General features: G+C 43.0%; 1 protein-coding gene across 1 annotated transcript in view; it reads right to left on the bottom strand.

The window, feature by feature from the left end:
• npr2 (natriuretic peptide receptor 2) overlaps positions 1 to 22,663 on the bottom strand; it is a 221,716-nt gene extending 199,053 nt beyond the window's left edge. Inside the window, exons 1-4 of the mRNA XM_085973308.1 lie at positions 21,432 to 22,663; positions 19,902 to 20,101; positions 19,006 to 19,119; positions 464 to 599 (exon numbers count right to left, since the gene is read on the bottom strand). Of these exons, the coding sequence (XP_085829434.1) occupies positions 464 to 599; positions 19,006 to 19,119; positions 19,902 to 20,101; positions 21,432 to 22,131 (1,150 nt within the window). The 5' untranslated portion in view covers positions 22,132 to 22,663. The remainder of the gene's footprint in view (positions 1 to 463; positions 600 to 19,005; positions 19,120 to 19,901; positions 20,102 to 21,431) is intronic.
• Between the last annotated feature and the right edge of the window lie 1,031 nt (positions 22,664 to 23,694).

Raw genomic sequence — 23,694 nt, 5'->3', positions numbered from 1 at the left:
ACCCCTGGGATACGCAAGCACTGCGTGCCAGCAGTTGGAGGAGGCCCAGGATTGGAATCCCATGCGGGCCCACAGCTCAACAGCCGGCGCGCTAGGTAAGTGCAGGTCAGAGGCTTGCACCCGCGGGAAGCCTCCGACCTGAATTTCTGGGCCAATATGCTTTAAGAACCCATTTTACTCCATTTGCTACCCCACGACAAAGAATGCAAACTTAGGTACTCTTGGGTCATTAGATACAACATTACCAAAACAAGATAGAAAATATGCAAGGGATTTTTGTTTATTTATCTCACTTACATATTAACTGTTAATTAAAATCTTTAATACATTTAACATATATATATATATGTAATATACTTTTTGAATCAAGCTAACTTTTGACAACCAACACATGTGACAGGAGACGTATAGGTGAAATAAAAGGTCTCATTTAGAAGCATGAGAAATAGATTTCAAAACATACCTTGGAACCTTCGATCTTGCATTTTCCGAGTGATTACCAGTCCATCTTTCTTGGATCCTCCTGCTGCGAGTGTCTCATTCAGAGCCATAGCGTACAGCACGATCCCATCATAAAAACAACCAGCAATAAAATTCACCTGCAAAAAAAATGGAAAATGCATTTTCAGCTAAGCCTTTAGATACAACAATAATGAACCAATCAAACAGGCTGGTGGGGAATGGTCCTGGGTTTTAGCAATGCTGAGAAATGGTCCTTGGCTTTGCCTGAACTGCAGTAGAGGGTCCTATAGTTTGGTAGCACTATGGTGGGGCTGCTTGGCAGCGTCCAGCATCTCTTTGGAGGCAGAACTGGGATTTGTCAAGACCTGAGGTTTGGCATTTCCTGGTGCTACAAAAGAAATCAGGACCATCCATCCCCCATTGCTACCAAAGCACACATTGTCCTCAATTCCTTTCAGTTTTTTTCATTCATTTACAGGATGTGGGTGTCATGCAGGTCCCTAGTTGCCCTTGAACCGCTGCAGTATGAGTGGTGAGCGGTTTGATACAACTGAGTGGTTTGTTAGGCCATTTCAGAGGGCAGGTAAAAGTCAACCACATTGCTGTGGGTCTGGAGTCATATATATGCCAGACTGGGTAAGAATGGCAGGTTTCCTTCCTTAAAGGACATTAGTGAACCAGTTGGGTTTTTACGACAATCAGATAGCTTCAGGGTCACCATTACTGAGACTAGCTGTTTTATGCCAAATTTATATAATAAATTGAATTCAAATTCACAAACTGCCATGGTGGGATTTTAACTCACATCTCCGTATTTCTAGTCCAGTAGCATAACCACTATGCTACCCTACCCCCGGTAGTGCAACTAAACCCCATTTCCACTTCACAACTCCAATTGGCACAAAGGAGCAATCTTGGAAAATCTCTGAATTGGCACCAGAAAATGGGGTGGAACCCAGTTTCACCAGGATTCGGCCCATAAGAACATAAGAAATAAGAGCAGGAGTGGTGTGTCTGTGTGTTGATAGGGACACTGAAGACAGGAGTTGGTTTCATAGGTGTTTACTAAACAAAGTCTGGAGGGGAACTAACGGATACAACACAATATACAGGCTTATATAGCCCGAGTGGCCATTACCGGCATTACAGTACACATGGGGCTCTTAAAGGCACATACACTACCATTCCTCCCCTTTTAGCCAACCAGTACATAATATTTTAAGTAATTATTAATTACATGTTACAAGAAAAATAATCTACACATTGCTGCAGTTAATTAATTATAAGTCAGTCTCTCTGGAGGCTTCCTGACTCGGTCCGGATAACGCCTCGGTGGTGTAGTAGTTTCTGGTGGTGTAGTAGGTTCTTTTGGCAAGGCTGATTCGGCTTGAATGCCAGTGTCAGGTTCATCGGGTTCCAGTATCACCGGATCGGAGGTAGATATGGGTATCTCTACTTCATCGTTAGGCGTATAGAGTTGTGGTGTAGGTTGTCCCTTTTCGGATGACTCTATGATTTGGTCAGCATGGCACCTTATTGTGCTTTCTCCGATGTCCACGGTATACATCAGCGGTCCTAGTCGTGTGCAGATAGTTCCAGGCTGCCATTTCTCGGTACGGTAGTCCCGGGCCAAAACTTGTTGACCTATCTGGAAGGTTCTAGTTGGCCTTTCATTCATGCCTTGAAATTGCCGGTTCTCCACGTCCCTTCTGATGTTGGGCTTGATCAAATCCAGTCGGCATCTTAGGCATCTATTGAAGAACATCATGGCGGGAGTTTGGTTTGTAACCATATGTATTGCATTCCTGTATGCAAACAAGAAGTTATCCACCTTGTGCTGAAGTTTTATGTCTTCATTACCCATGGCCTTTATGGCCTTCTTGAAGGTCTGGACAAACCTTTCAGCCAATCCATTGGTGGCGGGATGGTATGGGGCGGACGTGTAGTGCTTAACCCCATTGTTTTTTAAGAACTTCCTGAATTCTTCGGACACAAATTGCAGTCCATTATCAGAACAGATCTGTTCCGGCAGCCCATTCCTGGCAAATATGGTCCTTAATACTGTGATGGTTTTTTCCGTGGTGGTGGAGGACATCTTTATTACCTCCGGCCACTTGGAGTGTGCATCAACCGCGATTAAGAACATTGGGCTAGATTTTCAGTTGCTTGCGCCAGCAGTTAGCGCCTTAAGAGAAGTGATTTTCGGGCGCTATGCGTGTAGCGCCCGGGCGCAGCGCAGTTTGCGCCCCGCCCCAAATTAAGTTGCCCGTTAGCGCCAGCGCAAAGTTTAGCGGCCGCCCGGATGCGCGCGCAGAAAATGACGTCACATCCTCGTGCAACGCCCTTTGGCCGCCCCGAATCCAAACTTCAGTCGGACCGCCCCATTGTGCGGCTGGCGTCCAGAGCGTTTGTAAAATGGAACGCAACACACCCTGGGGAGCGCAAATTAAAGGGCACTCCTCCTGCACTATAAAAGGCAGTCTGCATGTGTTGTGTGGAAGGATCCAGTGTGTTGTTGTGAACGGTGTATCATCATCTCCTCCTCCTCCTCCTCCTCCTCCTCCTCCTCCTCTTTCCCCCCCCCCCCCAGACTCTGCCTTTGAAAAAAACACATGCACCCTTCCCCTTTAAGAGCTCACTGGCACCAGAGTGTCTGCCGTGCGCTGCGCCCGAGCTCGGGTGTTGCACTCTGCACCGCCGGCTTAGCGCCTAAAGATAGTAGTGGAACGCCTCTTTTAGCGCTCCACCAACCTCTTAGGGCGAAGCCACTGAATTTCTGGCAACGGGGTGCTACTTTGGGGCGGGCGCTAACTTCGGGCGGGCGCTAAGGTTAGCGCCCCAAAACTGTCTATACTGAAAATCTAGCCCATTGAGTCCATAAATGGACCAGCAAAGTCGATGTGTACCCTTTGCCAAGGAGGTGAGGGCCACTCCCATGGATGTAGAGGGGCTTGGGGTGGAGCGTTTTGGACCTTCTGGCATCCTCGGCAGCTCTTGGTCATTTCTTCGATGTCTCCATCGATACCTGGCCGCCATACAAACGCTCGGGCTAGGTTCTTCATTTTCACTCCACCCAGATGCCCCTCGTGAAGCTCCTTTAGCACTTTATCCTGGAGTTTGGGTGGAATCACCACTCTGGATCCACACATCAAGGTTCCTCGACACACTGACAGCTGTTCTCTTCTTTGCGAGAATGCTGGCAACAGTGGTTCGCCATGTGCTGGCCATCCCTTCACCGTTAAATCGTAGACTCGTGAGAGAGTCGGGTCATTTCTCGTTTCCTTTTCAATGGCAGAATTTGTTACTGGTAGACATTCCACTATGGTTGAGTGGAACATCTCCACTGGGTCTACTGTAGGTGCCTCTTCTACCGTTGGCAACGGTAGGCGCGATAACCCGTCAGCATTCCCATGCTGTTTTGATCCTTTGTATTCTATGTTGTATTGGTGTGCCCCTAGAAAAAGGGACCACCTCTGTAGCCTTTGCGCTGTCATAATGGGAACACCCTTCTTAGGGTTGAATATGGAGATGAGGGGTTGATGGTCAGTCAACAAGGTAAATTTTTGTCCGTGTAGGTAATGGTTGAATTTCTTCACTCCCCATACCAGGCTGAGTGCTTCCCTGTCGATTTGGGCATAGTTACGCTCAGCTGAGTTCAATGAGCGTGATGCAAAAGCTATCGGCCGTTCCGAGCCATCAGGGAATTTATGCGATAATACTGCTCCTATGCCATAAGGGGATGCATCGCACGCCAGTCTGATTGGCAGTGATGGGTTGTAATGAGCCAAAACTTCTTTGGACGTGATTAAGTCTTTGCATTTATGGAAGGCACGTTTACAGTCTTCGCTCCATTTCCAAATTACTCCTGTTTGTAGCAGTTCATTAAGAGGGTGTAGAAGAGTTGATAAGTTCGGTAAAAATTTATGATAGTAATTTATTAGTCCCAGGAACGACCTTAATTGTGAAACATTTTCAGGTGCTGGGGCTTTTATGACCACTTCAATTTGTTCAGGTGACTTATGCAACCCTTCCTTATTAATTATGTGGCCACAATATGATATTTGATTTTGGAAAAATTCACACTTGGGGCGATTTGCTCGTAGGCCCCGTTCTCTCAGCCTAGTGAGCACCTGCTCCAAATTGGCATGGTGCTCATTGTCGTTTTCTCCTGTTACAAGGATGTCGTCTAAGTAGCATTGAGTCCCCGGAATCCCTTGGAGGACTTGCTCCATAGCTCTTTGCCAGATAGCTGGAGCGGATGCTACTCCGAAAACCAGTCGATTGTACTGGTACAGACCTTTGTGTGTATTTATCGTGAGATATTTTTTAGAGGCCTCTTCAACCTCCATCTGTAGATATGCCTGTGCCAAGTCAATTTTGGTGAAACGTTTCCCTCCGGATAGTGAGGCGAAAATATCTTCTATCCTCGGAAGAGGATACTGTACCGTGTGAAGGACCGGGTTTACAGTCACCTTGAAGTCTCCACAGATGCGAATTTTTCTCTGTTCTTCAGATTTATCATTATTCAATGCTTTCTTCATGACTGGAACGATGGGTGTTGCCCACTCGCTCCAATCTATTTTGGATAATACGCCTGCATTTTCCAAATTCTCCAGCTCTGCCTCGACTGCTGGACGAATTGCGTATGGCACCGGTCTTGCTTTAAAAAACTTGGGAATTGCTGCATCTTCCACTTTTATTGAGGCGGTGATGCCTTTCAAGGTTCCTAGTTTCTCTTGAAACACTTCTTTGGCGTTGGCCAAGATGTCTTTTAATCATTCAGGTATGACGTCATCATCGTTTTTTTTCTTACTGGTCACCGTCAGTGCCTGAATGGAGTGCCAGTCTAAACATATTTTCCTGATCCATTCACATCCCAACAGCGGTGGGCCACCATCTTGTAGTATGTATAAATACAACTTTTGTATTTCCTTGCCGTTGTATACAACAGGCACCCTTATTTTTCCTTTGGGGTATAGTTTCTGCCCCGTATATGTTTTCAAGATAATGGATGTGTCTTTTAAAGGTATATGCGGAAATAGCTGCTCGTAATCCCGTCAATTTATGACGGTCAGAGCTGATCCGGTATCTAGCTCCATTTTAACTGGGGACCCTGCTATCGTGAGGGTAACCCAAATGGTCTGGTAATCATCTTTGGCAATTACATTATGTAATTTGAGACAGCTTAGTCTCTTGTTTTCGGAGTCGCTATCACTCTTCTGGTCTTCGGAGCTACTGTCCGTCATCATTTGTACCTTTCTGTACTTTTCTTTATTGATTTTTTTTTTCCTGTCTGTGGATTTTTTTTGTCCAGATCGGCATACCCGTGCAATGTGTCCAATCTTTCCGCATTGCCTGCATGCTTTGTCCTTGAACCAGCAGTCCCTCTGGTCATGGGTGGATCTGCCGCAGCGATAACATCTCTCGAAACCCTGTGTCATTTCATGGGTGCCGAAGTCCTGTGTCTTTTGTTGTATCTCTGCAGCTCCTCTTGCAGCTGCTTCGTATGATACAGCCATACAGAAAGCCTTGTCCAGTGTCAAATCTTTTTCAGAAAGCAGCCTTTTCTGTGTTCCTTCACTTAAGAGACCGCAGACAAATTTGTCTCGAAGATAATCTGCTAGTCCTGCCCCGAATTGGCAGTGTTTTGATAGCTTTCTTAATTCGGTGAGGTAATCAGCGTTACTTTCATTCTTGTGTTGATTTCTCTTGAAGAATTTGAATCGTTCCGCTATCAGCAGCGGTGTTGGGTTTAAGTGCTCCTGTAGGGTATCAACAATTTCTTTAAAATTCTTGTCCTTTGGTTTGGCTGGAATGATTAAATTTCGTAACAGCCCGTATGTCTTTGCGTCCATTAGATTTAGCAGTACTGAAGCTTTTTTTTCATCTTCTGTTCCATTTGCGGTGCAATATACCTCCACTCTTTCCACATATGTGGTCCAATCCTCTATCTCGTTATCAAAAGCATCAACATTGCCAGACTTAGGCATCCTAGAAAAAAAATGGCGCTTCCCGCGCTTTTCTTTCTTTTCTGCAGAAAAGATATGGCGCTTCCCGTGCTTTCCCTCCGCCGCTGCCGATGACAACGCTGTTTCCTGCGGTTTCTGTTCTTTTTTTAGTTATTTATTTATTTATAGTTGGAGACTCGTTCCCGCCGGACTCTCTCTCTAGGTCTGAACGCTGACCTGCTTGCAGTGCCGGCCATCTCCCGAGTGCTCCCTCCCCGTCTGTTACTGCTTGCCTCCGCTTTCGCTGCTTGGCCCAGCTGTAGAGCCAGCCGCTGGAGCCCCAGCCTGATGCCCAGGAAGGATTACCGCAGTACCTGCCACCAGCTTGGCCAGCTGGTGAAACCACAGCTTCTTTCACTTCCTTGATTCTTCTGGACGCCAGAGGAATCAATGTCCTTGAGGTGCTGCCGAATTGCAGGTAAGTCCGTTTCCACTTCATCGCCACTGTTGTGTCTGTGTGTTGATAGAGACACTGAAGACAGGAGTTGGTTTCATAGGTGTTTACTAAACAAAGTCTGGAGGGGAACTAACGGATACAACACAATATACAGGCTTATATAGCCCAAGTGGCCTTTACCGGCATTACAGTACACATGGGGCTCTTAAAGGCACATACACTACAAGGAGTAGGCCATACAGCCCCTCGAGCATTCAATAAGATCATGGCTGATCATTGACCTCAACTCCACTTTCCCGCCTGATCTCCATATCCCTTGATTCCCCATGAGTCCAAAAATCTATCTATTTCAGCCATGAATATACTCAAAGACTCAGCATTCACAGCCTTCTGGGGCAGAGAATTCCAAAGATTCACAACCATCTGAGTGAAGAAATTCCTCCTCATCTCAGTCTTAAATGGCCTACCCCTTATCCTGAGACTATGCCCCCTTGTTGTAGACACTCCAGCCAGGGGAAACAACGCCTCAACATCTACCCTGTCAATCGAATATATTTTCCAGTTTCCTTGGGGGCCATAGGTTCTGTCTGCCCCTATGTCGAGGGGGCATATATATGAGAGTTCCTGTGCTACCCCAGAAATTCAGCTCTTTATATATAGGACTCAGAGGACCTCAAGCTAGCCGAGAGCTACCGTGAGTTCTGCTGAAACTTACAAAAGGGCCCCAACCTTTTTTAGGGAAAGTTATTTGATTTCTCAAGGGATCAATTACCTTTCCAAAGAGGCCCACTTCCAGAAGAAAAGAAGAGACATTTCTTCAGGACATCCTCTCTGCTGTCGGACTAGATTGGCGCCGCTCCAAAATTCCACTGCCAGTTCAGAGCAGGAAGCAAATCGGGTGGGTTCTACAACGGGCAGGCAAAATCCACTCTGCTAAGCTAGCGTCTAGTCAGCAAAGTTGAAAATTACCCCTGGCCTCACTATATTCTCAACCTGCCATAAGCAGCACCATAGATCAATGAATATATATATATTATCAACACATCGTAATATATGGTTCAAGATTTTTAACAACATATTGATGTAACACTGGATTCTGGCCAGACCGCAATGTTTACAGCTTTTTTTTTGGCCTAAAACTCAGGTTTAATTCAGGATAAATAAGCTTCATAATCATAGGCTGCTTGGAAGCAGATCTAATTTCCCTACTGAAAGTCTGTTTGCCTTCAAATTGCAGTATCTTTGAGACCAGTGTAATCTAATGGCTTGAGCATTTTGTGGTTATAAACAAGATAATGGAAATAAAGTGCCAACATTTCAGGTATTAAGAATTTCAGTTCTGGGGAAAGGTAATAGAAATGTCCTTTATTTTCCTTGGAAAGAGAATTTGGGGAACTATCGATCAGTTAGTCTAACGCCAGTTGTGAGCAAACTCTTAATTCATAATTCAAGATAAAATTAGTGAGCATTTAGAAATACATGTATTAATCAAGGATAGCCAGGATGGATTTGTTAAAGGTGTTTGGCAAATACAGAAGTGGTCATTTAACTTTCAACGTTGGAAAATGGGAAATTTTGGATATTGGAGAATCTGAGTTCACATCCCACTATGGCATCTTAAGAATTTGAATTCCATTTAAACAAAAAGTTGGACTCCATAATTCCTTAATACCCTTAGCTAGCAAAAATCAATCAATCAATCTCAGATTTAAAATGATTATTTGAGCTAGCATCGATTGCTTTTTGTGGGAGAGAGTTCCACACTTCAATCACCCTTTGCATGAAGAAGCGTTTCCTAACTTCTCTCTTGAATGGCCTGGCTCTGATTTTATGGTTATTGTGAGTGGGGTGCGGGGGAGGATGATAGAGTGCACTGCATATCAGACAAACAGAAACTCTAGGTGAATTTCTCAGTCAGGGATTCCTCTGCATGTTGATGGGTTTCTTTGCAAGTCAAACACCCAGCTGATCAAAAAAATCTCCTTACCCTCATAGTACAGTATCACATCAGTCTGATTATATGCTGTCCCTCACTATCACATCACCATTGTTATATCGATACCTCATTATAGAATCTCCCTTGACATCCCAGCACCTTTATTAACTACTTGCCTTTGCAATGCTGCCATACTCTTTAAATGGCCATTGTGGTGTTATATGAACTGCACTATTACAGTCCTTCTCACCTCCTGTCACCCTCACCATAGACAATCATCACATGCTGTGCCGTTGCTTTTATCATCCTATTTTGCAGCAGTATAGTGAGCTTAATATGTCTGGATGGGTATTAGCAGTGCAATGGAGGCATTGCTGTGCCTGGGCTACACAGCAGCAACAAACTAGAAGTTAGTGGCTTTTCTGGGCTTTGCTGCTGAAGTTTAGTGAAGATTCATAATCAGCTGAGCACTATTTTAAGTTAAGATTCATGCTTTGACTGAGAAGGGTCAAAGCAGTGCCAATCAGGTTAGTGGTCTGTCTGAGCTGTGTTGTGACAATGTAATGGGGCTTTATTGTCCATTTGAGATGTGCTGTAAAGTGCCTTCTATTTGTCCCCACAGAAGTTAAGGAAGCATTATGTGCTTTGGGGCAAGTTGTAAAGCATTTATTACCAGGATGATTTAATGATCAGAAACTGGTGTGCACAATGAGCAGTGATTAACTATTTGAATAAGAGTGATTAACATGCACACCATTAACTTCAATAGTAGTAATGGATCAGTAACAACAATTTGCATAAATAATACATTTAAACATCTCAGAGCACTCTCCTGGGGAAGAACTTGACGCCAAACATGATGTAAGGGTCAGGTGATAAACTAAAGGCATAGTCGACAAGCTAGGATTTTAGGAGGCTTTTGAAGGCAAGGGGAGAGGCAGGAAGTCAAAGTGTTTTAGGAAGAGAATTTCAGACAGGAAGCGTATAATGACAAAGCTTGTATTGGCTTCTAATGGTGTAATGGAAGGGTAAGTAGTAATCTGGAATCAGATGAATAAAAAATATGGCTGAGATGTATAGCTGGAGATGATTTCCAAAATAGGGTGGGGTAAGGCCATGGGGTGGGAGGAGGGTAAGAACCTTACTGATTTTCTAGGAAACAGGGAACCAAGTGGCTATGGAAGTGATGGTTATGAGGGAATTGATGTGGAAGAGTACTCAAGCTGCAAAGTTCTGGGTTACTAAAATTTGTGAAAGATGGAGGTGGGGACGCATATGTAAAATTAATCCTTGAGGTAATGAAAATGAATTGAAGGTTTGAACAGTGAAAGAGGTGAAACAGGAACATAAATGAGTAATCTTGGTGGAAGAAGGTGATCTTGGCAACAGACTGAATATGGTACAGAAAGCACAGTTCAGAGTCAAACAGCACACTGAAGTTGGGCACCACCAGCGCAGCCCAAGTGAGCAGTCAGGAAGCACGATAAAGCTGGCAACAGAGGCATGCAGTTGTCAGCAAGAACCAAACAGAATGGCTTCAGTTTTTCCAATGTTAAGCTGCAGGGAGTTTTAATTCATCCATGACCTGAATAGGCATCCATTGTAATTTTCTAAATGTCGGCTGGGTTCAGTTAGTAGCACTCTAAACTTCTGTATAAGTAAGTTGTGGGTTCAAGCCACACTCCAGGACTTGAGCACATAATTTAGGTCCACACTTTTTTGCTGTCAGTCAACTGAGACACTAAACAGAGGCATGGCTACCTGCTCAGTTGGACATAAAATATCCCACGACACTATTCAAAGAGGAGCAGGGAGTTCCCCCCCACCCATTGTTTAGGCTAACATTTCTCCCTCAACCAACACCAAAAAGAATCTAGACTTTCATACATTTGCTGTTTACGGGACCTTGCTGTCTGCAAACTAAGAGAACACAGGATGGTCCAAGATGGGTTTACAGTGTATGTATGTGAACGCACGAAGCGTAGTAAACAAGATAAGTAAGCTGCTGGCACAAATAGCCACATGGGAATATGGGGTGCAATCTTGCCAGCCCTGGTGAGGCGGGTATGGAGGCAGGACTGCTGGGAAAATGGTAGAATGTGGGGGCAGGTGCCCAGCCCGCCGCCTCCGTGCCATCTTGCCAGGAGGCGGGTAGCCGACCGGCACCGGGTCCCGTCTCCTTGGAGGCGGGAAGGGGATTAGTGCTACTTCTCTTTCTGTTAACAGTAGTTAACAGGCAGATAAGAGGATTATCCCCATTTTACCCACACCAGTGCGGGCTTCCCGAAGGCTCCAAACCACGCCAGGGTCACCGAGGTGAGCAGATGGTCTGCGGGGATCGGAGGGGTCCAAAAGTGCACTGTGAAGGTAAGTGATGGGTGCAAGTGTGGAGTGGTGAGTATGTGAGGTAAGTGGAAAGTGTTATCACAGAATCACAGAAACCCCACAGATAGAGGCCATTTCGGCCCATCGAGCCTGCACCGACACATATCCCACCCAATCCCCGTAACCCCTACACCAACACCAACACATATCCCACCCTATCCCTGTAACCCCACGTATTTAATCCCCCTAACACTAAGGGTCAATTTATCATAGCCAATCAACCTAACCCGCACATCTTTGGACTGTGGGAGGAAACCGGAGCACCCGGAGGAAACCCACGCAAACACGGGGAGAATGTGCAAACTCCACACAGACAGTCGCCCGAGGTCGGATTCGAACCCGGGTCTCTGGCGCTGTGAGGCAACAGTGCTAACCACTATGCCACCGTGCTGCAAAGTTTACTTTGTTTCTTCCTGCAGACTTCAATCGGTGGGTATGCAGAGAGTCTCACACCTCTGCGGCAGAGATGACAGATGGCTGCTGCGTTCTCCAATGCAACAACCATCTAATTTCTGCTAAATACAGAGGTTTGATGAGTCTTGAATTCAAGAACTCATCAAGCTATAGAGAATGTCAGTGTTTGACAGCTTCACAAACGATGACAATTCATTTGTCAAAAATTTTCTGTAACTGGCTTTCCCTTAATTGGCCTGCTAAACCCACTGGGCGGGCTTAACAAGGTCAATCAAGAAAAAATAGTGTGGGTTGGCCAGAAGTTGGTGGAGTCGGGACTAAAACCCGACAAGTGGGAGTCCCGCCTCCAAAAGCTCTCCATTGGCAAAATCCAGCCCATGGATTTGTGGCAATAACTGAGACCTGGCTCAAAAAAAGGCAGGATTGGGTGTTAAATATTCCTGGTTAAAAAGTTAAAAAGAACTCCCATAAGTATGAATGGGGATTCCCTTCTTTTATTGGTTGGGCTGGCCCACGTGATCCCAGAGGGGCTTGCAAACTGCATGCGCCCCTGGGATATGTGGGCCTCTGCCCGCGCATACCTGGAGAGACCCAGGATCGCAGGTCTCCAGGTAAATGCATAGATATTTCACAGGTCGGAGGCATCCACCGGCAGGAAGCCTCCGATCGCAAATGTTGGGACAATATCTTTCTTTACCCTCTTGACATCATATTGTTCCTAAAATAAAATTCAAAATAAAAGTGTTACTGCACCACAATCGAAGAAACGGTTCTATTTACAACAATAAAAGAAAATAATTATCTTGTTTAACACTCTGTTATTGTTGGAGTATCTCATTTCTATTCTCCATCCTTGCATAATTATTCACCCTCATGCTTCACCTTATGAGATGCCTTCAGAAGCCAAATGAAATATGTTATCTTGAAACACTTTCTTTGCCATAACATTCAGTTTAAACAGAGCTGACATTTCTTGGAGCTTATCAGGCTTTAAATTTCTATTACAGAAGAAAATATGTGTGATATGCTGTTAAAGGATTTTAAAAGTAAAATAAACAGAAACATTCTTCCTTTTACCAGCTCAAATAACCCTTCTTGACTCAACAGGGGTGATAGTCTGGCTTTGTGCTGTAGACAGGGTGCCTCGCACACAGGATCACTTACCTCCCTCTGTATTTTCTTCCTTCTATAATCTTCAGATTTTTATCATCTAAGCTTCTTGTCACCTAATGAGTACTTCCTGATTTACCTCATTTTGTTTTTTACTCTTTACATCCTTGGTGTCATTCTGCCTTGGTAATTCAACTTAAGTTTCACAATGAACAGAACAAAAACCTAACCATTTAATTTGATAAAATAATCATCAGGTGATCTGTGCATGTCTGGATTATTGAGAATCAGCAACAAAACCAAAAGAGAAAAAGGTACAGCATTGAAACTTCAGGGTAGAGTTTTCACTTTGGGCGCAATCGGCGATCCGGGCGCAAATTGCGCCCAAAATTGGGCAAGTTTTGCTACGTTTTTTCTCTCGAGTTTCTGCTCAAGCTCATTTGCATATGGTCACGTAAACTCTGCCATGAACCAGCACAACCGGGCAGCATTTTAGAACGTAACTTTTTCTTTAAAATATTTTTGCTTTAAAAAGTATTCCTTGATTTATTTAAGAGTGGTGCCTTGGTGCAGTTTGATTAATACAGCTGAAAATAGGTTTATCACAAAAAGTAAGCATTATAATCAGAGTGCCTAGTCCACCACCTGTGAGTAAACTGCTGTTAAATAACTGAAAATGACTTTTAAAAAAAACTATACAGATCCATTTGCTAGTTATATTGGTGTTCTGTAGTAAATTAAGAAAAATTATATTCAATTAAAATTTGCCTATTAGTGTCCTTGAACCGAAAAAAAGTTACATTTTTGGGGCCTCCTCGAAGGCCTACGGGTGAGCGCAATTAGCGGAAACTCCCAGTGGTAATTAATTTAATCTGGGTGCGAGCCAGTTTTGTGGGTGGGGCCGGCTTCTAATGTGATTTTTTTAAACTAGCGCAAAAGTTTGCAGAAACTCGATTTGCACTGAACCTAATTTGCGCTTAAAATTCCGCGATCTTTTGCAGCGGTTTCGCCGATTTCGGGTGAATTGCGCCAAGAAAACCACTGTAACCGAATGGAAACTCCAGGCCTTCGTGTTTATCTGAACTATGAACTAACACTGTGGTTATACAATCTACCCCTGTTAATGCCCAATTTGTTTATGCACTAAAAATAAACTTAATTAACCAATAACCAGACTGTGATGCACTAGTGGCCAAAGACCAATAGCGGTAGAGTGCAATTCCTGGCTGTCAACATCTGGGTTATGTTGTGGGTTAGGCATCACATCTGCACACCAGAAGAGACCTTTGCACATGCATGCTTACAGATGTGCACGCAACTCTGCGCTCTGGCCAATACTTTTTGAATGTTTTCATAACATGGGCAAAAGAGGAAACCTCTGACAATGCAGCACTAACAGAGTACTGCATTAGAGTATCAGCCTGGATTATGCGCTTAAATCCAGTGCGGGACTCAAACCCACAACCTTCTGATTCAGAGGTTTATTTATTCGTTCACAGGATGTGGATGTCGCTGGCAATTTAATGCAGAAAAGTGCAAATTGATACATTTTGATAGAAAGAATGAAGAGAGGAAATATAAACTAAAGGGTACAATCCTAAAATGGGTACATGAACAGAGAGACCTGGGGGTATATGTGCACAAATCGTTGAAGGAGGCTGGGCAGGTTGAGAAAGCAGTTAAAAAAGCTTACAGGATCCTGGGCTTCAGAAATAGAGGTATAGAGTACAAAAACGTGGAAATTATGATGAACCTTTATAAAACACTGGTTCAGCCTCAACTGAAGGATTGTGTCCAATTCTGGGCATAACACTTTAGGAAGGATGTGAAGGGCTTAGAGAGGGTGCAGAAAAGATTTACGAGAATGATTCCAGGGATGAGGGACTTCAGTTACGTGAACAGATTGGAAAAGCTGGGGTTGTTCTCCTTACAGCAGTGACGATTGAGAGGAGATTTAATAGAGGTGTTCAAAATCATGATGGGTCTGGACAGAGTAGATAGGGAGAAACTTCCCATTGGCAGAAGGGTCGAGAACCAGAGGACACAGATTTAAGGGGATTGGCAGAAGAATCAAAGGTGACATGAGGAAAAACTTTTTTACTCAGTGAGTGGTTAGGATCTGGAATGCACTACCTGAAAGGATGGTGGAGGCAGATTCAATCATGGCTTTCAAAAGGGAGTTGGATAAGTACCTGAAGGCTACGGGGAAAGGACAGGGGAGTGGGACTACCTGAAGTGCTCTTGCAGAGAGCCAGCACAGGCTCAAATGGCTATCTTCCATGCTGTAACCATTCTATGATTTTATTTATTGCCCATCCCTAATTGCCCTTGAGAAGGTAGTGGTGAGCTGCCTTCTTGAACTACTGCAGTCTGTTTGGTGAAGGTACTCCCACAGTGCTATTAGGTAGGGCGTTCCAGGATTTTGATCCAGCAATGATGAAGGAACGGTGATATATTTCCAAGTCAGGATGGTGTGTGACTTTTAGGGGATCTTGGAGGTGATGGTGGTCCCCTAGTATTCCCAGGTGAGCGCATTAACAACTGAATCAAGATGACATTTAAAAACTAGTGACTATTTGGGTAATAAATGGAACAAGCAGTGAAGCTTTAGCTTTCAATTCTAAACCAGCTTTCACTGAGAAAAATAGTGGTTTTCAGAAACTATAGGAAGATATCTGAAAACACTCTTTAATGTGGATTACAGTTAATGTCAGCACAGTAACTAGAAGCAGGAGGCTAATAGCCTGAAAAATTGTTCCACACAATGAATGATTTCCAATGGTAGTATTTTTAAAGTAAACTAAAGAATGTAATTATAAAAAGACAAAAGTTGAGTTTATTTTCCTAAGTGAACAGTCATGCCATCTAAAGTTAGAAAAATACTAAAAGGAGCTGCTAATTGCCACATGTCAGGGCCCCCAACAACAACAAACTATCTGTTAATTGTCTGCACAGAATTATGTCAGCCAGCTAAATGTTACTGAAGGTGATTGGGCTGCTCAATCCAGCAAAATCCAATAGGAGTGGTAACAGGACAAACAATAGATAACCATCACTGGAGAAAGATGTATTTGTTCAAATGCAGATTATTTATCTTCCACTTGATTTATTGTTTACTTGTACTAAATAGACAAAGTTTCATAGCCTGCACTTAATCCTTCAAGAGCTGCCAATAGCACACGTGCAGGAAGGTAAGTCAGCTGTTTGCTGGAGAATGTGTCTCAAATCAGCTGAGCATAATTTTTGAAAATGTTGGAAATACTCAGCAGGTCAGGCAGCATCTGTAGAGAGAGAAACAGAGTTAACATTTCAGGTCGATGACCCTTCGTCAGATCATGACTTGAAACGTTAACTCTGTTTCTCTCTCTACAGATGCTGCCTGACCTGCTGAGTATTTCCAGCATTTTCTGTTTTTACTTCAGATTTCCAGCATCCGCAGTATGTTGCTTTTGTATGAGCATAATTTTACTTTTGTAAGATTTGACTCTACTGTCTTTAAATCTATGACATTGATTCCAATTCTTTCACCTTTTTTGCAGCAGAGATTATATCCGGGTATCTATTAGGGATGAGCTTAGAATGACAGTTTAAATACAAATAAATCAACAGTTAAACTCACGTATATTTATTCTGAAAATACTGTTTACAATATTCATGTACATAATATATTCATAAGATATTTCTCTATCTATTGTTTTAACAGTAGTGTTAACCTAATAATTGGAATTGTGTTAACTTGTTTTATGTTTATACACTACTATTTCTAACAGTAATTTCTGGGTGTATAACTTTTGAAAAAATGTCTTGATATTTTTGTGGCAGCTGAATGTATAACCTGATTTTGTTACTTTTGAAAATGGTATCTGCTAAATTAAAAAAAACTTAATTTTGATCCAGCTGTATAGAATTTACATACCTAATCTTGGTGCTGAATCTTTTAGCACTAACACTCCAAACAATCCTTCACACTTCAGTTATCCCATGTTTAATGTTTTTCTAATTTAAATTTATAAATTGTAATTATGACTATAGCATGATGCAACACATCATAGATTTAACTGACTGAAAAGATGATTGGAAACAAAGATATTCCAGAGAAAGCGACAACGACTTTTCAGGAAACACAAGACCAGTTATTCCAAATACTTAACTTTATATTGCTTCAAGTTTTGCAACGGCATTACCAATAAATGCAGCAAATCGGTAAATAAAGAACATGGCATTAGCTTTATTACATAATAGTCTACTTCCTGGTTAAAGGTGTGGAACCATCATCCGGCCCAATACATCCGAAGTGGAATATTACTTCTTTGTGTCTACATGAAAAATTCTGCCACTGGGCACAATAAACTGCTGAGGTCAGCTGGAATGTCTGTTTGATAAACAAATAGCGCATCACACCAGCAGCGCGTGATTTACCTGCTAAACACCAGGGAGCCACGGCTAATGGGACTGACTAATAATATGAGCTCACTGGTTGCTGTCTGGTAGTTGCGGTGGCAAATGTGGGATTACATGTTAGAGGTAGCTTAAGATTCCATTAGACATTGACTGGGAATGCAGAATAATAACATATGATGTTGTAATACATTTGGATGGTCTAGATGACATCGTAAATTGAAAGAAGAACATTTAAGCGATTTCTAAAAGTATGACAGTGAAATTGGATTATAGTTTTCAGCTCACTTACTCTCTTGTGTTTGCCATTTTACATAATGCACATTTTGCATATTCTTAGATTATACTTGTTCTTAAAGTTTATTATATTGGACATAACAAGTGACTGAAAGTGACATTTAGGCTGAAGAACCAGACGTCACATCACAGGAGTTGTAGTTTAGCATTAGCCACTTGCTACTTACGCATTAAATGTGATTGGCTAACAATTGGCTAATATTGATATACAAAGCAGTAACTCAATTAAAGGGTTCTGAATATATTTTAAGTCCTGAATATGAAGCTGTAGTTTATATCATTAGAAACAAGAACATAGAAGTATTCTATTTCAATCTGCTTTACTACTACTAATGATATAAACCGCCAAAGCTTCATATTCACGAGCAGATAAATGGTAATAAAGATATGGGTGACATTGGACCCAAAGGCACATTAGGTCACGTGGCTACTTTAATTGTAGTTCTAATTTTTGGCGTTCACAGAAAACAAACATTTTGCAGCAAAATATGAAAAAGATGTGAAATCGATTTACTGAGATAAAATGCCAGAAACTCTCTCAATCTATTTCAAAACAATATTCAGTCCCTTAATTGGGTCAGATTATGTCATGATCCAAATTAACTAAAGTAAATGTTCGTATTTTTTTTGGTGTGCATTGGGTTACATGCTGGCATATTGTGTAATTAAATGTGGTGTTGTAAATCATTCCATGAAATGAACACAGTCAGAGAAATAAAATCAACTTAAAGCCACAGACAAGCCCTCTGTGAAAATCAAAGTTTAGAACATGCGCACATTTACAAAAGTAATAATTTTGCTGGAATCAACACAAATCAAATCCCCACAACAATCAGAACGGAAAAGTACGCTCAGCATTTACAGTTGGGATTGGGAGCAGCCATGTTCACTTTTTACTTCATGAGTATTATGGAAGTACCAAAAAATACTAATCTGACTATTGTAGACATTTAATAGTAACAATTAGAAAATGTAATTTGGTTTAGGGCCAAAAATTATATGAATGCCATCCATGGATAATGCCGTTACTTGAATTGTCTTTAAGTCTGGAGATTTTGCTCTGCAAGTCCGCAATTACTAAACTTCTTATAGGAATCATCACTTCTGCGAGAGAAGTAAACAGCTAAGTAAATTACTGGCAGTAGATTGGTTTACAACGGGTCTCCGAGATCGACTTCTTTTTAAACCAACTGTATTTTTTATCTCCTAAAGCAATACAGCAGTAAAACACTGTTCTTTCAAGATAACAGTATTCCAATCTGCTGCCCAGGTCATTAGATCAAAGAAAAGTAAAGTAATGCCTCTCAAATGTGATAAACATCTGTGCTTAAATCAAACATGAAGCACGCCCAGTGTTTGCACTGCAGTATGGCGAGAATCACCCTTAATCGGAGATGCCCTGTGCCAGATAACTGACAGAATCGAACGTATTTACTTCTTTAGTTACTCCCTTCAGTGCGAGGGAAATGAGTGAAGGATCTCTCTATGTAAATGGACTATCTATCATCTCTCGATCTGTCTGTGTCTATCTATCTAATTCATTAATCGCGCCTGTGTCCAGTATGAGTTTCCAGTCCTGTACTGCAGCGGGTGCTTACCAGAGCGTTGTCCAGATCAGCACTCGACACATTTTTGGCTCTTCTACGTAATTCTTCCTGAAACTCCAAATATTCCGGTTCTTCTGGGTGCCTGTAGGTAATGATCATCACCGACTGAAAAAAAGAGCAGCGACATCCCAATTAGTTTGAGTTCATTATACATTCTCGAGCAGGTCCCATGCAGTCTGTGGGGGATACAGAACTTGAGTACAAAGATTTATGCCGCTGTGCTTTGGCGTTTCACTACCAATATTTTACACAGAAACCACAGTCATAAAAAGTTGGAATTTCCTACATGTTGTTCAACTTTTAATGTAATTGACTCTTTTGGGGGTGGGGGGAGGGGTTCGAACAAAATACGAAGGGAGGAGTTTTCTGAATTGCAAGTAGGTTTCTTGTGAGAGGGTGTAAGGCCAATAAAGTGATAATGTTCATTTGCCCGTGCTTTAACAGTATCGTAAGAAAGCGAAAGTGAAAATGTTATTCAATACACTTTCTTATTTCATTCTCACTCTTTGCTGTTGCTTGAGAGCGGCAGGTTGTTGCTAGGTAAGTTATTAAGGAATCAAAGGCGGAGAAATGGAGTTGAGGTAGGGAGCAGCCATTGAATGACGGAACAGTCTCGATGGGCTGAATGGCCTACTCCTGTTCCTATGTTGACTTGTAGAGGCCATTATTATAATTATTTCTAGTCGCTTACTGACAGGTAAAAGCAGACGGCAGCACCGCTTCAAATAAAGCATCTACACAACCCTTCACAAATCGCAGTTTTACAAACCGTTCTACCTCTCGCCACAAAGACCCCTGATAGTAAAGATAGTTGTAGATTTTTATTTAAGTACACAGACAAGCTATCTCCTAGATGATGTGAAATGGGTCGAAATAAATTCGTGTACTTGGAAAGCCTCCTTGAGGACGGACTCGCTGCTGTGGTTCATTTGCCAGGGTTTGTAAGACTCTCCGGGGGAGTTCACTTTGAGACTTTCTCCGAACACATCCACATAGAAAAAAACATGGTCTCCCCCCGTCAGTCCCTCTTTTTGCGCGTAGAACATTATCTGACGAAAATCTTCGAAAGGGAAACAGAAATACACAACTGGAAGAAAAGGGGAGAGACACTGTGTAAATCAAAGGGTCATATTTGCCCAGCAAACCCCTCAATAGACCAAGATTGACCCTGTACCCCTTCACTAACAAAACTAATATTAAGCAAAGACATTTTCCATACATGTATTTTGGATCAGATTAAAAAAAAACAAGTTAATCGTTTCGTGTCAAAGAGGTACGCAGAGGTTAATATCGCGGCGGCTTGTACACATGAAAGAGAGCCCACAGGGTGAGCGCTATTTAACGGCGAAGACCTACTGCCTTTTAATCGGTCGCCGACACGCTCTTACGGGCACTGCGCCGCTTGCTATCGATGTAGGTGTTGTGTCTTTCACTATTTAATGCTGTAAAAGTGGATTATGACGAACTGTAAAAACAGGCGACGGCACTTGTGTGCATCTGCAGTTTGCATTCGTGCTCCTAAACTCACAGACAACGTTGTACTAGCTTCGTGTCCAGTGCGATATACACACCTGTCACAGTATGTCGGCACGCTCTTCAGAGCCGATGAAGTGTACGAATCAACGCTTTTGGGTCGATTTCGCACATTATTAATCGAGAGGTTCCACTTCGAACGCTACCCAACTGTGTTGCAATTTCCCCCCAAAAGGCTAACTTCTTTACTGTTCTAACTGCGGATAGTTCTGGCTGGGCAGCTGTGTTACAGATGTGCTTTTACATCGTACATTGTGTTCTAGTTTGCCATCATAAACGTTATTTGGTGTGGCACACCAAGAGCCAGACAGACATTCTTTTACCAGTGCAAGTGTTCAGTGTAGCACTAAACCTTTTGCAACAATCTATCCCGTTAAATGCAGGGTCATTTCTGAAAATCTAAACCCCCGTTAATTCCGCTTTCTCTCTCACCGACGGGATAAAGAAGTTACGACCGCAGTCAAAACAAATGATTGTTTATCAAATTCCGTCAGGAAAAAAAATGGGTCCGCAGGAAACAGGGCTGAAATCAAATAACTTATAAAAAAGTAAATGTCTCCTAAAGACGCGGGAGACGGCTCGGTGAAGGGAGGAAAGCCATGATCTTATTGGATGGCGGAGCAGGCTCGAGGGGCCGAATGGCCTACTCCTGCTCCTATTTCCTATTTCTTATGTTTTTAAAATGCAACCTCAACTATTAGGATGCAGAATGTTACATCATTTGCTGACTTCACCCCTCTGAAGGTTGGACTCTGGGGAATAAGCCAGAAGTGAGCAAACATTTTCTTATATAGGAGAGACTGCGACGTTGCCTCCTAAACAATAGCAAACCACTTCACTATTACCACATTGATATAAGGGGTGGGGTCTGTAAATCCACTTACTCCGTGCATTCTGTTTAATAAATTGTATAATATCTATGATAGCTCTCTGGTCCAGTTCTTCCTTCTCAACATGGTGATATTGCACGGACAGGTTTGCAAACTCCTCTCGCAAAGAGGTGTAAATCCCTTCGGTGACAAAGAAAAAATGACGTTCGTCCCTCTTGAGGTCCAGGTAAACCAGGGCCACCCTCGAGGTCCAGTTGAAGGTCTCGTGGATGTGGCTGGCAAATTCCCCAAGTTTGGGATAGGCCGGTCCCGTCCGGATGGTCGTGTTGTACTCTCCCGTCTTGTTGGAGAATCCGAACGCCGACGCCGCGGCTGTGACCAGGGGCAGTCTCCAGTGAGTGGCGAACCTGGCCACCGGGGCGGTGGTGTATATACACCCGGGACCCACGAACACGTCGGGGTCGCTCTCCAGCTTCAAGTCCACGGCATGCAAGGGGGCCAGGGAATCGGCGCAGCCGCCGTTCTCCTCGCTGCTCTTGAACTTGTAGGTCAGGACGTAATCCTTCAGGAGGTCCCCGTCATTGTTAATCCTTTCGATGGCCATTTGGATGGCGGGTCCGACCCTCGGCCAAGCCCAGGCGTACTTGGTGTTGTGAGGCAGAACGATGGCGATGTTGATGGTTTCAGGGGGACTTTGCGATCGCCCCGTGCCGGAGGCGAAGTAGAGAAAAAGAAAGAAACATCCCACCTTCATGGTTCATGGAAATGAGCAATATGTTGTAATGAAACCTATCGATTTTTCTTTAAGATCCTTTTATGTTTTCGACGCAGGTATCAGGGAGAAAACAAGTGCTAAAGTGTAACTGACGAAGGTTGCTGAAATTGACTAAAAGTAGTGAAATTGATGAGGAGCAGTAAAGCATGTGCTATCTTTTTTTTCTTTCCTTCTTGTTTTCCTCACTTAGTCCTCAGCAGCGATTATTCCTCCTCCCGGTTCAAACCGCACTCACGAGGTTTCTCCTGGTCTTCATTCTGCTCCGCGCTGTCCCGTCTGGGTGACATTTGACCAGACCTGGTCCATTCATCTTTTTTTCTTTTGCTCGTCTCTCGAACCACATCGATCGTTTAAGAAAAAAAAACCCCTCCCAATCTCAGTCATTACCATAGCGGGCCTCCACTTGGTGTGATCAGCCCTTTCTCAGCACGTCAGCGAGAGGCAACACGTTACACACAGCCAAGACTAAAGCGCCATCTGCCAGAGTAAAGCGCCACCGACACCGGCTCAGTGCATTCTTCCCATTCAAAACACCGGAATCAGATTGTTACTGCTTGTTATAGTACCGCGCCGACCTTATAAAATGACAGCAAAATAATGAATGAATAACGAGATCGCTGTCAACAGTAAACGTGTATATTGCCGGTTTGGCAACTGTCTCGTGTTTCTCCCCGTTTTATTCAGTCTCCCGAGGATGTCAAAATATTAATTTCTATCAAGAAACTGATAGAGAGGTTCAGAAGAACGCATGCTTTCTGGAACTTGAAGTTGGATTATAACGATTGACAGGGAATTTAACACCATTCCGCTTTCCGTGACTGCTCGGTTCGGCAGCCCAATGCTTTGCTGTAAATCGCAGTCGTATCGTTTGGTAGGGCCCAGCACCAAACAGCTGCCACATCAATATCAAAAAAGGTACCGAGCTCAGTTGACGTAAAATGTAACTAGTGGCGAGACTTCTTTTTATTAACTTCTTACCGACAACGTGTTTGTAATTCTGCGACGGTAAGCACTCCGGCGTGGTTTGTTTTAAGGATACCTGCCCCTTTCTTCAGACTCACAAAGACTAGGATTAATGCTCGGCAAAAGTCTAACCTTTGCTAGAATTTTTTTTATCATCTCAAGCTGGTCTTTAAATAGTTCAAGCCCAGGGAATAAAAGGAAGGAGAAATATAGTGATGATATCAGGTGCATCAGATCTGCTTGTATTTTCAAAGGTTGGCAGCGATCAATGATTAGCAGAAGCAGGCAAATACTGTGCGGACAATTTGGAAACGATAGAAGCTTAGCAGAATGGACTTCTGTAGTTTCCACCCTGCACTGACCAAACCGATATATCGATTTTAAATCACATTTAGTAATTAACGGGAACGCGATACCCAGTATGATACCTGCTGCATTTTTAACGACAAACAATACATTTTGTTTGGGTCATTTACGCAATGAACAAGGGATGTAAGACTCATCTAGGGAAATCCAAATAGCGAGAGTAGGAGAAAGGTAATAACAGTGAAATGTTTCAGCTAAAATGACAAGAAACGA

Source organism: Somniosus microcephalus, chromosome 2 (genome assembly GCF_052327205.1).
Source record: "Somniosus microcephalus isolate GS21.2 chromosome 2, FLI_Smic_1.0, whole genome shotgun sequence".
Lineage (NCBI taxonomy): Eukaryota > Metazoa > Chordata > Chondrichthyes > Squaliformes > Somniosidae > Somniosus > Somniosus microcephalus.
Note: the sequence above shows the minus strand (reverse complement) of the source record. Positions and strands in the feature narration are given on the sequence as shown.